Here is a 15,686-nt window from a genome sequence, read left to right on the forward strand (position 1 = left end):
ACGGGCCCAACCGCTATCAAGATGTAGATAAGCGAAACAAACAAACCAAGGAAATGGAAGGAGAGCATAGATAAAAAGTCTATTTAGTGTCCCTTGCTCACAACTTCTTCCAGCTTCTTCCGAGCGTCCCCAATCTTCTCCTCCATTATGGCACGTGCCGTACCACTGTGGGCCACACCAGTGCTCCAGATCTGCTCCGCCCGCTCCCGAAGGTACAAGTGGTTGTCTGCCACCGCAGGCACACGCTTCTCATACTCCCAGACCAAATCGGAGACGTTCCGCATAGTAACAGGAAGGAGGGACCAGGCGGCAATGGTACCGAATGCCAAAGGGGTGGTGCCACGTAGGAAACGGCCGCGGTTACGGGCAACAATTGATCCAGCCATGGCAGCAACGACGACATAAATACCGCCCGGAGTCAGCTTCTCTCCGGATTCCGGGGAGGGTGCCAACGAGGCGATGGTGTTGGTAAATGCGTTCTCGATGTGGAGGGCACGAGAGAGGACATTGTTGAAACCAACCTCGGCGGCACGCGACTGCTCGTAGAGGAAGACACGGGCGTGTCGGACCTGGGCTGTCAGGAGGTCGGTCGGCGTCGGAGACGATGGCGATTTGGTGGCTGTTAGAGCTGTTGTAATGCTTGAAGGTTCGGGAGCTGTAGCGGCTGTGGGTTCGGGAGCTGGTGTGGACGGGGCAAGGGAGACAGCAGATTCGGAGGGGAAGTCATCGTAGATGGGTTTTCTCTGTTGTAGTTAGCAAAATGAGCTCCCTCGGCCTTGAAGACTGAATCAAAGTCTAGCTTTGGGACGTACGGGCTCCTCGGCATGAGCTTGCCGGGGATACAGAGCCACAGCTCCGGCCAACAGAGACGCAGAGAGTCGCTAGAAAGGCAATTGGTTAGCAGGAGCATTGGGCGTAGTGAACATGGTGGGATTAAGGGGTAAATACCTGGTACATGGCCATTTTATGGGCAATTGGTGGAGGTCTAGGAAGGAGGAGAGGTTGAGATGATGAAATGAGGTCCGAAGAAAAGTGCCAAGTTTTTCTCGGCCGCAGTCGGTTGTTCGTCTTCGTTCATACTCGGCCACTCCGTCCCTTCAAGGACGCTTCTTTTTCTTTACTTTTCACTTTTCTCTAATGTACTCTACAACTAATCCAGGTTAATATGCTGCGACCGTGGATCTGTCGCACTTGTCGACTGCAACAACGCCTGCACCGTCGCTCCATCACGACTTCCGCTCCCCGACCAGCCTCTGCGTCCGCCACCCCTGTCCATTCATCGCCCTCCAAAGGCCCCGACGATGATATCCTCCGTCGAGTCTTCGATTCCCGGCCGTTTTGGCGCGACTTCTCCGCCTCCTCGTCCTTCTCTCCGAACCGAAAGCCGGCCGGTCTCGTTCAAAACCAGTACCTGACTAGTCCCGACGGATTTCGCGCTTTTGCGCAGGTGTCGCTACAGAAATGCCAGGCAATAGTCACTCGGGTACTCACTGCATCAACAGTCGATGAATATCGGGGCCTAGTACGTCAGTTGGACCGACTGAGCGACCTGCTGTGTCGCGTCATTGATTTGTCCGACTTCATCCGGGCCTCCCACCCGGATCCGCCCGTCCAAGAGGCCGCGGGCCAAGCATATGCTCTGATGTTCGAGTACATGAACGTACTCAACACCACAACCGGCCTCCATGATCAGCTGCGCGCGGCGCTGGCCCAGCCAGAGGTCACGTCCCATTGGTCCTCCGAAGAGACCATTGTGGCCCGTATCCTGCTCCAGGACTTTGCCAACTCCGCAATCCATATGCCCCCCCAAGAGCGCCAGCGCTTCGTCAGTCTCTCCAACGACATCAGCCAGCTTGGGTCGACGTTCGCTCATAGTGGAGAGCCAGCACGCTCGCATGTCGTTGTGCCCACAAACGAGCTTCGCGGTCTGGACCCCATCCTGATTAAGCAAATCAAGCGATGGAATCCCCGTTCCGCCGCTGTTCCTACCGTCGGGTTGATCCCGCGCCTAGCCCTACGTTCCGCTCACAGTGAGGATGTCCGTCGCGAGATATACCAGGCTACACGCACTTCCAGCTCGCGCCAGGTTCAGCGCCTCGAACAGTTGCTGTCCAAACGCACAGAGCTAGCTCAGCTCGCAGGATCTCCCACATTCGCTCATATGACTCTCAAAGACAAGATGGCCAGAAGCCCTGCTGCCGTATCGGAATTTCTGACCACCCTCATAACTAGCAACCGTCCGGATGTACAGGAAGAGCTATCCCAGCTTCAGGCTCAAAAGGGGGGCCAGCTGCAGCCCTGGGACCACGCATACTATGTCCACCAACGAGTACAGCAGTATGAGACTTCGCAGCAAATTCGCAAGTCGCGCGAATTGGCTATCATCCCTGAATTTTTCTCTCTAGGAACAGTCATGCAGGGGCTGTCGCGTTTGTTCGACCGTCTTTACGGCGTTCGTCTAGTTCCCCGTGAGACGGCACCAGGGGAGACTTGGACAACCGACGTCCGCCGCCTAGATGTAGTGGACGAGGAGAGCCGGCCACTTGCCGTCATATATTGCGACTTATTTTCCCGCCCCAATAAACATCCCAACCCGGCCCACTTCACTTTGCGGTGCGCACGAGAAATCACTCCGGAAGAGATCGCGGAATCCGCATCGATGGACGATCCGGCGGTCGTCGCTCATCCAAACGATGGCATGGCGACTACTATTGACGCAGAATCGCAAACACTTCGTCAGCTGCCAACCATTGCTCTCGTGTGCGACTTCCCCGAGCCCTCGTCCTCTACACCGACACTTTTGAGTGAGCATAGTGTGCGCACCCTTTTCCACGAGATGGGACACGCACTACACTCTATTTTAGGCCAGACCAAACTGCAGTCCATATCAGGAACGCGTTGCGCAACCGACTTCGCCGAACTGCCGTCGGTGCTGATGGAGCGCTTCGCCACCGATCCGTCCGTCCTCGCTCTGTACGCTCGCCACTGGCAAACCGACCAACCTTTATCCGAGAACATGGTCCATCACATGGCACAGAACCGAGCCGCCCACGGCGCAATCTACGGCGCTGTGGAAAACGAAGCTCAGATTCTAATGGCACTCGTCGATCAGGCCTACCACACAACCACCTCTGAAAACTCCTTCCTCGACACCACAAAACTCTACCAGCAAGTATACTCAACACACGCCAGCCTGCCGGACCCCGTTGACCAGCATGGTCGCCCCTCAACCTCATGGCAGGGGTTCTTTGGACACTTGTACGGGTACGGCGCCACGTACTACAGCTATATCTTCGATCGAGCAATCGCCAATAAAATGTGGGAAGACGTGTTCGAGGGAGGTGCAGCTGCTGTTGACCGCTCCGCGGGTGAACGGTACAAGAACGAGGTTCTCCGTTGGGGCGGCGGGCGTAACGGCTGGGAATGTGTTGCCGGTGTCCTGGGGGCGCACAACTCGTCCAACGCTAATGGTCGTCTTGTTGAGGGAGGGGATGAAGCAATGCGTGAAGTCGGCCGGTGGGGACTCGGCCGTGATGGAATATCAGGCTAATGGCTGCGTACATCCATCCTGTATTATATACCCGTAGTACAATATAGATTACCAAATGTATTAATGTCTTCCATGAAGTCTGTGTTGTCGAAACGTATAGTGTATAAGTATATATACTGCCAATTTGAGTACATCAAATGAATTCCTCCAGCCGCAGATTCATTCCATAAAGTTACAAAGCTCATGTATACTCTCGTTCTTGATCACCATGCAGGTGACGATATCAACTGCAGGGATGGTACAGTAGTGCAAACACGACTACAGTAAGAACAGACAGAGCAGGCACATGCCATTTATTCATATTACTCCCGTCTCGATGGAGCATAGAACCCGGAGAAAGTTGCACCCGTCGGCGATATTTATAGCCAATTGCTACGGTACAAATATCGACTATTAACTATTACTGATCGACGGCGCCCACTATGAGCTGCAACGCTCAAGATGGTACGGGCAATGTCTCACTTCCCCTCCTGGTGATGAAAAAAGAAAGAAAGGAACCGGCTTCTTGAACACGTTAGACAAGTACTACTCCTGTCCATCCTAGGTTATGTACAACAGCAACTCCATACTACTAAACTAGCACCACTGAAGCAACAGTCTCATGCCTCCATTCGCGTCGCACAGCTCGGTCCTCCCATGTAGGATCCCAACGGTCACTGGACCCTACATGAACTGCACCCTGGAAACTTGAAAGACACAGCCCATAAGACGCCACGGTGCGAGAGGGCGCCGGCGTCCATGCTTTTTCCGTGTCACTTCAATGGGGGAGCTCTCGCTCTCTACTGGCGTCCGTGGACCGCTGGTTTCCCTCCGAAATACTATCCGACACACTCCCACTCGTTCATAGCCTTTCTTTCATTATATTCCATTCCCAACTGGTCTTCCTCTCGTCTACCTCATTCCCCCCCTCCATGCTCGTTCCTCTCTCTCTTCTACCCCGCGTAGAGTTAAACGGCAGACATCCAAGATGCCTCGCTCGTTTCGCAGCCGCTCGTTCTCGTCCTCCTCTTTCTCAACCAGCACGTCCTCCTCGTTTTCTTCTGACCCAGTCTCTGGTCGTTCAATTGCTCGAACTCCCTCCACGCAAAAACTGAAACGATGGCTTTCGTCGCATATTCTCCGTCGACCGAGCCCCGATCTGGATTTCACCCACCACTATCACCACCGTATGAACAACAACAACAACAAATGGTCCAATTCAGATATCATTTCTCACTCCCAACAATCTTCAACCATTCAAGTCTCCCCAAATCAGGCTGGGTTAATCGGACAGCCTCGGTTCACGCACTTTTATTATGATCACGAGTACCCCGATTACGAGTCATTAGATGGCGGCCAAGCCCAGGCCCAACGCCACGCCGGGAGCCACCAACAGCAAGGGCATGATGGGGATGAAATAAAAGCAGTAGAAGGAGAGGAAGAGGACGAGCGGGAAAAGAACATTGCGCTATGTGACAACTACGCCGCCTTCTGCCGTGCATTCACTTCTTCGCCTGTCGACTACCGTAATATACCTAGACAGCCTCTTCCACGACTCCCCCCATCTACACCATGCGAGGAATATGAAGACCACGTCGGTCCGGTTGGAAATCCTGCTTCTGCAGAAGACGTGTCGCAGGTGATTTTCCTACCTGTCGGTGCGCATGGCTATCACCCTGCATCGTGGACGTTGCCTAGGGCTCCATCCCCGCCACCGGGGATTCTCACGCCGAGACGGTATGAGGAGCTTCAGCAGCAGCAGAGAAGGGAGGAATCGTTGAGGCACAAGACGAAACGCAGGAAAGGCGCTTTTATGTGGTGCATGCTTGCTCGAACATCCTGGTGGCCGTGGGCCCGGAAAAAAGAATCTTGATAGCTGCGTCGTCGGCGACTTTTTAATTTATACCTATTTAACTAATCTGTTGTATACCGGTAAATTTCTAACTGACTCATGTTAATTATAGTAATGTCTTGCAGATAATATATTCATCATGGCCCAGATACCGGTTACAGATAGCAACAATCCACGGCGACGGTTCTTCAATCGGGTATCCTGAGCACTTTATTACATACATCTTAATTTTATACAAGGCAAATACAAAGGAAAAGAATGGAAGAAAAATAAATGTGCCTGGATTGACACCAGGCATTCCGTATAAGTGCTCTCACTGAGAAACGGCTTCTGTCAGTGTTTCAGGCTGCGGCGTTGTAGATTGGCTGGGAGGTTTAGGCGTTGGTCGCCGGGACACCTGTGCAAGTTCACCAACGAGTCTATATAGACCAGTTAGCCCCATTTGATCCCGAACCGCATGTTTAAAGTACTACTTACCGTCGATGTTCATCATACCAATCGTCATTGGCCGAGCGAATGTGTTTAAGCTGTTCCTGGATGCTGGCCATCTGCGTAAAAGAAATCGGTCAGTAAGTGTTTATATCACAGAAGTCTCCGAGGGGAGACAACGACGATCACAGACCGGGAGGTCCCACCGTTCCCTCGATCGATGAACCAATGTCCTCACCTTCCACTGCGGCTGTTTGGCCATCTTCGCTGGTTGGCGCTTTCTCCTCATCAGTTGCCCATCGACTACCTTGTAGGCCTACGTTCGATCCCTTCACAAGATCCCTCTCAGCTTTAAGGGCTGCGAGTTCGGCTTCAAGTTCCCGAACGTGCTTGCGACTGCCAGAGATGGACGATTCAACCTCGCCCAGCTGGTTGAGGAGAGTCATGTTCTTATCAATCTGGGCAGTGAGATCCTTCTCGCCCTGGGCGAGCTTTTCTTCAGTCGCGGTGTGATGCGCTCTAGACTCGTCCAGCTCTTTGGTGATCGCGTTGTGCTTGGCCTTGAGCTGCGAGAGCTCCTCCTGGGAGGCAGATACTTGCTTTGATGCCGCTTCCAGTTCCGACTTGGTATCCTCGGAAGAGCCCAAGAGCTTTTCGAGTTCCTCCACACGAGTGATCGTTGCTTGGTGCTTCTGCTCCCACTCATTCTTGTCATTCTCGATAGCAGATTTTTCGGTGGCATGTTGTGTCTTAGATTCAGTAACGAACTGCTCCGCAGCGGCCAGCTTTTTCTCGAGATCGGCAATTGTCGCCTTCAAACCATCAACAACAGAGGTATCTTGGGCGGCGGTTTGTGCGGTGGTAAGCTGAGTCGTGACTTCTGCAAGAGCGGCATCGTGGGATTTCCGAAGCTCAGCCAGTTTGGCTTCATGTGAGGATTCCAGACCTCCGCGAAGATCTGTCAGCTTAGACTCCTGGAGAGTGAGAAGCTCCTCGATGGCCTTGCTGTGCTCGGCATCTGTTTCAGCAGACCTAGAGGTTTGGGTAGTCTCCAGTTCCTTTTGAAGCTTGGTTTTTGCCTCCTCATGTTGTTGTTGTAGGTCAGCTAGCTCCTTAGCATGTGCAGCACTTTGGGATGCGATGCGTTCCATGGTTGACTTCAGTTCGGTCTCGAGGGCTTCGATATTGCCAGCGTGGGAGCTCTCTAAATCACTGTTCTTTGACAGTAACTCATTATGCTTGGATTGGAGTTCTTCAAGGGCCTGTTGATGAGAACCAGATGCATCAGCCTTAGCAAGCTCTAATTCGGCAGCATGCTCAGCCTTCAACGCTTCGATGGACTTGGCGTGTTCCTCCGAGAGAGCAGCAGCCGTTTGGACCTGTTCTTCCAAAGCCTTTTCTGCTGCTGCTGCCCGTTCTTCGGCAGCCTTCGCATCGCCTTCCTGCTCGGCCTCTTTGGCCTTCAGCTTGGTCTCAAAAGCAACGAGATTCTGCTGAAGAGTCTCGGCCTGCTCTTGCTTAGCCTGGACCTCAGCCTGAAGCGCCTTGATTTCATCCTGCCCAGTGGAAAGCTGCGACTCCAAGGTGCTGACCTTGTCCTTCAGCGACTCGATTTCCTCAATCGCATGGGACTGGGCAGCATTGGCGCCCTCTTCCAAGTCCTGTCGGGTTTTCCGAAGGGATTCCTCGGCACTCTGAAGTTTCTCTTGCAGAGCCTGTAACTCGCCCTGGTGGGCCGCCGTCAGCTCATTTACCGCATCCTCCTTTGCCTTGCCAAGAGAGGATTGAAGCTCTTCAAGTTGCTGTGCATGAGTGCTGCTGGTGGATTCTGTGGTGGCCCGCGCGGTTGCAAGTTCATCAGCGTGGGAGTTGGTAGCAGAAGCCAAAGCCTCATCGTGCTCTGCCTTGAGCTTCGCAATAACATCCTTATGGCCGGTCTCGAGGGCCTTGATTTTATCGTCAAGTTCCTTTGCGGAAGTTTGGCCTGTTTGTTGAAGTTCTGCTCGGGCAGCATCGACAGCCTGCTTCAATTCGGCTACCTCCTTTTCCTTCGCTGCAAGCTGAGCCACTGCCTCTTCGCGGCCGTGGGTTGAGATAGACTCGGTCTCTGCGAGCTGAGATTGCAACGACGTAATCTTCTCTTCGAGGCTTGCGACTGACTGTTTTGTAGACTCCTCGGCAGCACGGCTTTCCTCGTCCTTTGACTGCTTAAGGCTTTCTATTTCGGCCTGTAGCTCCCCGCGCAGTCCTTCAAGAGCCGATGCTTTCTCGGTCTCGAATCCCTTGTTAGCTGTTTCTAGACCATCGGTATTGGATTGTAATTCGGCCTTGAGTGAGTCGATTTGCTCAGCATAACCGGCAGCCGTAGCCTTCTGCGCTGAAAGTTCATTTTCTAGAGTTTCAAGCTGGGACTGGTGAGATTGCTTCAGTTCCTCGAGAGCTGCCGAAAGTTTTTCATCGCCCTGAGAGGCTGCCGTCTGGGAAGCGTCTTCTAAGGCCTTGACAGACTTTTCTTCAATTTCTTTTCTTTTCGCTTCCGCTTCCTCAAGCTGGGTACGCAAGCCTTGTAGTTGCTCTTCATGGCTGGCAACCAATTGGCCAATCTCCGCAGTATGCTGCTCCTGCAAAGCTTTTGTGGAGTCTTCATGTTCATTGTCGGCACCTTCTGTCTTCGACGCCTGTGCCAGTTTCTCGTTCACAGCCTCCAACTCAGCCTTCAAGCTCTCGACGGTAGCCTCGCTCTCCGTGAGTTTACCTTGAAGGGATTGCAATTTGGCGGCGTCTCCCTCGGAAGTCTTAGGTGCGGTACTAAGCCGCTTCGTGGCAGTTGTTGTGGTTGCTGGTCTTGTGGCAGTTCGCGTAGCTGTGGTAGAAGTGGTAGGACGGGTAGTTGTGGTTGTCGACTTCGACGTAGTTGGCCTCGTCGAGGAAAGTGTGGAGGTGCGAGAACCGGTGGTAGACGCAACGCTGGATCGCCGATCTAGGGTGGAGGTCGTCGACTTCGCCGGGGCTCTGGTGCTCGTGGTGCTCCCCGCAAGCGACATGCGTTTAGCAGACCCAGTGATTCCGCGCTTCTCGTCTCCGGAGCTCGCAACAGAGCGAGATTTTTCATCAGCAGAGCTAAGTGACGGCCGAGAGCGATGCGACGATGTAGTGGACGTGCTGAGAGGCTTGCGCACGGTGCCAGATGTAGTTGTCGGTCGCGTGGGTGGTTTACCAAGAGTGCTTCCATTCGAACCAGGGGTGCGGGTAGTGGTTGAAGCGGTCTTGGGGCCGGAGATCGAGCTAGGTCTCTTTGTCGCAGAGGTTCCGGAGACAGGGCGCTTCGTCGCCGAGGTGGCGGACGTGGTAGTCTTCTTCGCGGGAGATGCCCTCACATTTTCCTTATCCTTGGAAGTATCTGGGCTCGTCACTGGCTCCTCACCGCCAGAGACAGCACTTGATTCCACCGGAGTAGCAGGGGGTATATCTTCGGCTTCGGCCTCGACCTCGGCCTCGACTTCGGCAGCAGGAGCGGGGGCAACGGGTTCCTCAACGGACGACATTGCGCGTATAGCTGATATATGAGACGGTAGATGGGGTTGTTATGATGGAAAGGACGATTTGCGATAGCGTCCTAGAGCTTTACGGGGATCCTAATTAGCTTGGGCAAAAAACGAAAAAGACAAATAGAATGAGCCGAGGTACACCGCCGTATGGGCAGCGTTCAGGGAACAAAGGAGCGCGAGAAGGTCAGAACGGAGGTCAAGAAGACTTGCGCGGGGAGAGAGCAAGTGATGTTGTATGCCAATAATCACAGACGATCCTGCCCCTGATGTCCCCGACGCGGCGGACTCGACCCCCTTCTGCTTTGGGTAGCGAAATGCGACTGCAGCAGAATCATGAATCAGTTGACAACTCACCCGTACCACGTTGCTAACGTCCAATTGCAAAGCTGAGACACTCAATCAATTAGCCGCACCAGGTTAGGTATTGGGCCGTATTCTGCACGGAGCGAATTATGAGTTGTTAGTGGCGTGTCTTCCAAGGTTATGGGTTGGGGCCAGAAACTAGACAGTCGCGAAACACGTACTTGGGCTGCACAAAAGAAAATGGACAACAAACGAGAAGCGAAGATTCAGGGGATATCAATTATTAGGTATTAGGCAGAACAAGAAGGAACAGTAGATAGAGGATCGAGTTGAGGGGAACAGCAGGAACAACGCAGAGTCGCAGGCCGCAAGACAACGCAGAAGAGTAAGGAGCGAAAGGACGAAAGAGGGGAAGGAACAGGTCACCTGGGCGCTAGTCCCCTCTGGGCAACGACCTACACTGGAGGTATGGCTACAACAAGAAGTTTCGAGTAGATCGGAACGCCGAAATATTATGGGTAATTGAGGAGGCGTTGATAATAAATAAGGAGAATAATTCGATAGATGGTGGTAAATAACGCGTCAGGGGCAATGTTATGTGAATGTGTGGTCCCGGAGTCCCGGTTCCATGGTTCGCGTGTATACACCTACTACAGACTGTAGGTGGAAGGAAGCCTTTTACTCGCGCACGCTAAGCAGCCAGTGCCATTTCTCTCGTCCTTCCCTCGTGCGCAATTCGTCGTGTATTTGAGGTACAAAATTATCGTGGACTTCTTCTGCCTTGTCTCGCAGTTGTCCTATCGTCCTTCCCTCTAGTCTGTCGCCAAAATCCTTGGTGATCGAAATGTATCTCTTCGGACCTAGCAGGCAATCAGTGCAGTTCGCGGGTCTGAAAATTAAGTAATATATACCTGTATGCCGCATCAATCCGTCAAGAAGAGCCAATCCTTCAGCATCGGTCCATGGTTTCTGAATGGTGACTATGGGGCCGTTGTCATCTACACCATCTGATTCGCTCGAGTCAGAGGCATCCAACTGGGTGCTTTCTAGCGAGCGTATTTCTGAAGCTTCTATGAGCTTCTGCAAGGGCTCTCGTAATTTCTGAGTGCAGGGGGACGATTCAACGTATCTTTCCTTTGCCAAACTCGTCATCCGATTGCAAAGGTGGGCTAGTTTGTTCAGGGCACTGTGTAGGTGGTCGTATATGCTGGAAAGAGATCTGGGACTAGAATGGTAAGCGTCGAAAATGGTGAGAACCAGCTTTATAATGGCTGGAATGACTCGTGCTTCGAAGTCTTGGAATAGTTTGTGGCCTTGTTTTTCCTCGTGTTCCATAACGAGATTGTAAACTTCATCCAGTGCACTATCCCCTTCACACAAAATCCGATCAAGATGTCTCTTGTGTTTCTGTGAGTCCCGCGACGACAGCCTCTGGGGCCGTTCTGAGTTTTTGTATAGGTCCTCGTACCAACATTGTAAGTCGTCAACAAACTCGATAGTATACTTTAAAAAACCACACCTCGTTATCGACTTAGCTTTTTGCTTCATTTTGCGTGCTTCGTCGATCAAGGCTTTCCAGTTGTGCTCTTGCTGTCCAAGCTTCATGGCTTCTTTGCATCGAGGGTATATGCTCTTCGGCGCAGGGTTTTCGACAGTTTCATTATTGTTGTAATTCGCAACTATGCGACTATTTCGGTTCCTTATTCGTCGACTGACTAAGGGTCCGTTGGGTCCTGCGGGTTTTGCTCCACTAACTGAAAGCCTCAGCGATGACGTGGGTGTTCGATTTATCTGATGGTCAACTGGACGCCTTGCTGGGCTCGGCCCATCCTGGGCGACAGGGGACTTTTCAGGCGTCGACTCAGTATGGACATCGGACGTAGTACCTGAGCTTCTGGTCCGACGTGCGCGAGTATTTGGGGGTTTCCGAAGTTTACCAGACCGAGTTGCTGACAAGGATGCTTGATTTGGAGAGTCCTGACGTACAAAAAGGGACGAGTCGGATGACGCCTCATCTGGACTTTCACCATCACTATCCGCATGCTCCAAACTCATTATTTGCTCCCCATCGTCCATCTCCACGTCACCATCATCATCCTTCGCGGGTGAAGAGGTTGGATGGCCCCGGGTTGATTGCTCCTTTGCTAAGGATGTTTCGAGCACGTTGTTTGGGCGCGTATGGATCACGACCGAGGGGCCTGGCAAGACCGCTTCTGAGGTAGGTGTTTGAGTTTTTGATGAATTCCGTGTAACTGGTTTGTCACTGGCAATGGATTCTGGAGCCCGCTTGAGAGTTTCGATTTTGTTAGGGGATTGCGTTGACTCAAACCACCCGCTCTGTTCAAGTTCTTGAGTCAGGAAAACTGAAGGTGACATGCTTCGCGAGTGACGGGAACTATTGGCTTCCGAAAAGAGATCAAAATTTCCAATTAATTCATTACCCTCATATTCAAGACTGTTTGGACCCTCGTCCTCATTAACGGGCGCATTGTCGGTTTCTTCGTGAGGGGTCTGGCTTGGTTCCTCTCCCCCCACGTTATCCTCATTATTGTAGACGACGGGCACGCGTTGGGTCCGAGCAGGCGTCCGAAACGAGCCATTCTGAATATCTGCCTGAGGCCTAGATATGCGCGTTGATCGACGTGGAGTTAACGGCGCAGCCACGGCCAAGGGCGATGACCTGTTTCTGGGTTGTTCAGGGGAGTTCGGTATCTCGAAGAGATCCCTCCGTGGCGCTCTTGGGATGTTCCTCGATTGACGAGCCGGGCGGGCACTTTGCGTTTGGCGATCCTCCGCGACCGAAGCATTTCTATTCATGACGCTGTTGAGAAGATCTAGAGCTTGCGTAGTGGAGTTGCGTTTTCTCCGCGAAGCTGAGGAGCGCGTCGGGGTCACCATGGTGAAAAGCCTCGTCCAAATAGGGACTGAGAAACATCATCAGTATGTAGGATCTTGATCGGCGGGCACCTAGGGCCCTGGCAACATCTGGCTGGTCGTCTCGCGGAGGTGTGAATATTTTGGCTGGAGCGCGTGGACGGGTAAAGCTGAAATCAACCAAGCGTGTCAAGCTAGGATCATGGCGTCATGGTCTCATGGAGCTCAGGCATTCTCCCACTCCCAGCTTCTAGCCAGGAACAACCCCACAACTCCACAATCCTTATCTTTTCTCAGGATCTTTCAGTTTCCTTTATATCTTGTCAGATTAACTATAGCAGCAATCGCACAACGCCATGGATCCTTCGCAAGTACGCGTCTTACCCAAAATCGACACCTCCGCGGGGCACAATTTCACCCAACCCAGTAAACGGATCAACGAGGGTCAAGATGTGAACGAGTTCCTATCGTCCAAGGCATACGTCGATATCATGACCTTTCTCCTGCAGCTAAACCGCTCAATGTTCCCTTCGAAATTATCGGATGGACGAGTACAGACATGGTCACTCAACTGCGAAGCCGTCGAATACTCCGCACCAGTGCGCCAACTACAGCAGCTACTGTCGAAGCTTGAAACGATACTCGAGGAAGCACCCCCTGATACTGGACCGCGCAGGTTTGGAAATATAAGTTTTCGGAAATGGCACCAAATAGTGGAGAGTCGGGCTACGAGTCTTTTGGAGGAATGTTTATCGTCCGAGATCCTGCAAACCCCGTCTTCTGAGTCCGGTGGCCCGACAGCGGAGGTAGAGCTGGTGGCATACTTTTTGGGAAGCTGGGGTAGCCCCCAAAGATTGGACTACGGAACAGGGCATGAACTGAGCTTTCTTGCCTTCCTGGCAGGAATTTGGAAGCTACATGGATTCCCTCAGAACAGTCCTGGGGTGGAGGAGAGGGCGATAGTTTTGGGCGTGATACAACCGTGCGTGTCTTCTCCAAAGTATCCTCACGCTCTATAGAAGCTGATACAACCCTCTACAGATACCTTGAGCTCGTCCGGAGCATCATCAAGCGATATACCCTCGAGCCTGCCGGCTCGCATGGCGTCTGGGGCCTGGACGATCATTCATTCATGCCATACATCTTTGGGGCAGCGCAACTAGCACCCGCAATATCCGAGTCAGACCCCATACCTGAAGAAGGGTCATTGCCCGATGCACCAGCGCCGGGGGGTGTGACAAAAGCGAACGTGGTGCAACGAGAAAGGACGGAAAATCTCTACTTCTCCGCCATCGGCTTCATTTACGATGTTAAACGGGGCCCCTTCTGGGAGCACAGCCCGATGCTCTACGATATATCCGGCATCCAAGCCGGGTGGGGGAAAATCAACAAGGTATGCTCAGCCTCACAATGTTCATTTATATAACTCACAGCATCTAGGGAATGATCAAGATGTACAATGCGGAAGTGCTTTCCAAATTTCCAGTAGTCCAACACTTCCCCTTCGGGTCATTGTTTAGGTGGGAGCGCGACCCCAATGCTCCTATTCCAACAGCTACAGCTCATACAACTACTACAACACGGAGAACGGACGAACCCGCCCCCTCCGTATCATCACAGGCTGCAGGCCCCGGAACCAAAGCCCCATGGGCGAGCACTAGAACACCAGGGCCGTCGTCGAGCACCCCTAGAGGTGGCGCATCAACTATTCCAGATACTTCGAGGCTTCCTCCTGGCGCATCGGCTCCAACACGAGCACCTTGGGCTAATACTCAGCGAGGCGGCTCAACATCTACTGGCGACTCAACACCTGCCGGCCAAGTACCAACAAAGGCCCCATGGGCCAAGTAACGTGGAATAGTGTGGGAATTAGTCTTCCCTACTGTTTGTAGCACATTCCTGGCCTTCTGTAATTAGTGACGAACCGTTGTACGCCGAATATCTGATATCCAAACAAAGGTAGAATGTAATGAAGCTAGTGATATTGTATCAATAAACCAACTCTATCTGGGTATCATGGAATCCTTAACGCCGCCCCAAAGAGTACAAATACATTCAACACGAATCACTCCGAGTCTGACCCGTAATCAACGAGAGCAACAGGAGTGGCCTGGCTATTTTCTGTGGCGTCCGGCATCTCCGAGACATCGCTCGCAGTAGGTTGGGAGTCACCACCAGTGGCACGTTCAATCTTTCTTCTCCCTTCTGTCTTCCCCGGGGCTTTTCTCTTCTTAACTCCCGGTTCCCACGCGTTGTCGCCGTTGAGAAATGGGTCGACCGCAGCGCGTGTATTCCCAGCCAGCGCACTGCGAAAGGAAGCCTTCCGTTCCGCAACGAGATCCGCGGTTTTCCGTTTCCCATTCTTCCTCGTTTTGCCATGAACACTACCGTTGGTTTTCGAGAGAGACGAAGAGGACGGCTGAAACATCGGCTTCGTGCGCACACCCTGTACAACATCACCGCCACCACCATCTTCAAACTCAACCATCGCAGCCCGGAGCGTATCCTCCTCCACTTCATCCGCAATATCAATCCCCAAGCTCATCTTGTCTTTCAGCGCCTCATTCCCAGCCTCTTTCTTCTCCAGCACCTTTCGGTCGGCCCTAAATCCCTTCCTCAACCGCCTCGACACCTCATACGGATCATCCCAGTCCCGATTCTGTCTCCGCTGCAACTCCAATATCCGACTCCGCGCCTCATCAACAGCCTTCTTATCCTCAACTTTCCCCTCCAATCTCGCAAACGGATCATCCCCAGCGCCAGAGCCAGCCCCATCCTTCCGGCCAACCATAATCTCCCCGACACCCCTCCCCTCCTCATCAACCCCGAAATCCCTCTTCCTCCCACCCTCACCAACAACATAAGCCGTATTCTTCGGGTCGGTGCGAATCTCAATCCACTGCCCACAAACCGTGTGCTTTATCCGAAAACTATATATCGGGGTCGAGTAGTAGTTCCCGACTTTCTTCTTCTCCGCATTGAACCGCACACCTTGCCCGATGATGTTCTCCGGAGAGCAGTTCGTGCACCATACTGCGAAAGGCATTTCGAAGCGCACAATCAATGCGCCTTTACTTTGGAGGTGTCGCGCGCGCGCGCCGAGCGGATGTTTGTTGGCGAGCTTGTTGACTGTTGTTAGACCTTCTTGGTC

General features: G+C 52.8%; 7 protein-coding genes across 7 annotated transcripts; 3 read left to right on the forward strand and 4 right to left on the reverse strand.

Annotated features, from left to right (window-relative positions):
- Positions 1 to 83: 83 nt before the first annotated feature.
- Positions 84 to 963, reverse strand: APUU_40465A (MICOS complex subunit MIC26/MIC27; the record flags this gene model as incomplete). The annotated part of the gene is made up of 3 exons (XM_041703539.1): positions 84 to 743; positions 813 to 881; positions 949 to 963. 3 exons carry the CDS (start codon positions 961 to 963, stop codon positions 84 to 86), a joined length of 744 nt encoding a protein of 247 aa, XP_041556215.1.
- Positions 964 to 1,165: 202 nt separating this feature from the next.
- On the forward strand, positions 1,166 to 3,550 carry OCT1 (mitochondrial intermediate peptidase; the record flags this gene model as incomplete). Its single annotated transcript, XM_041703541.1, has 1 exon — positions 1,166 to 3,550. One exon carries the CDS (start codon positions 1,166 to 1,168, stop codon positions 3,548 to 3,550), a length of 2,385 nt encoding a protein of 794 aa, XP_041556216.1.
- Positions 3,551 to 4,517: 967 nt separating this feature from the next.
- APUU_40467S (uncharacterized protein) lies at positions 4,518 to 5,402 on the forward strand (the record flags this gene model as incomplete). Its single annotated transcript, XM_041703542.1, has 1 exon — positions 4,518 to 5,402. One exon carries the CDS (start codon positions 4,518 to 4,520, stop codon positions 5,400 to 5,402), a length of 885 nt encoding a protein of 294 aa, XP_041556217.1.
- Positions 5,403 to 5,694: 292 nt separating this feature from the next.
- APUU_40468A (M protein repeat protein) lies at positions 5,695 to 9,355 on the reverse strand (the record flags this gene model as incomplete). Its single annotated transcript, XM_041703543.1, has 3 exons — positions 5,695 to 5,800; positions 5,859 to 5,929; positions 6,017 to 9,355. The coding sequence occupies 3 exons, from the start codon at positions 9,353 to 9,355 to the stop codon at positions 5,695 to 5,697; spliced, it is 3,516 nt and encodes a 1,171-aa protein (XP_041556218.1).
- Positions 9,356 to 10,339: 984 nt separating this feature from the next.
- APUU_40469A (uncharacterized protein) lies at positions 10,340 to 12,559 on the reverse strand (the record flags this gene model as incomplete). Its single annotated transcript, XM_041703544.1, has 2 exons — positions 10,340 to 10,521; positions 10,573 to 12,559. The coding sequence occupies 2 exons, from the start codon at positions 12,557 to 12,559 to the stop codon at positions 10,340 to 10,342; spliced, it is 2,169 nt and encodes a 722-aa protein (XP_041556219.1).
- Positions 12,560 to 12,891: 332 nt separating this feature from the next.
- On the forward strand, positions 12,892 to 14,386 carry RRD1 (serine/threonine-protein phosphatase 2A activator 1; the record flags this gene model as incomplete). Its single annotated transcript, XM_041703545.1, has 3 exons — positions 12,892 to 13,517; positions 13,577 to 13,928; positions 13,976 to 14,386. 3 exons carry the CDS (start codon positions 12,892 to 12,894, stop codon positions 14,384 to 14,386), a joined length of 1,389 nt encoding a protein of 462 aa, XP_041556220.1.
- A 214-nt stretch (positions 14,387 to 14,600) lies between these two features.
- On the reverse strand, positions 14,601 to 15,326 carry APUU_40471A (uncharacterized protein; the record flags this gene model as incomplete). Its single annotated transcript, XM_041703546.1, has 1 exon — positions 14,601 to 15,326. One exon carries the CDS (start codon positions 15,324 to 15,326, stop codon positions 14,601 to 14,603), a length of 726 nt encoding a protein of 241 aa, XP_041556221.1.
- Between the last annotated feature and the right edge of the window lie 360 nt (positions 15,327 to 15,686).

This window comes from Aspergillus puulaauensis, chromosome 4 (assembly GCF_016861865.1).
Source record: "Aspergillus puulaauensis MK2 DNA, chromosome 4, nearly complete sequence".
Classification (NCBI taxonomy): Eukaryota; Fungi; Ascomycota; class Eurotiomycetes; order Eurotiales; family Aspergillaceae; genus Aspergillus; species Aspergillus puulaauensis.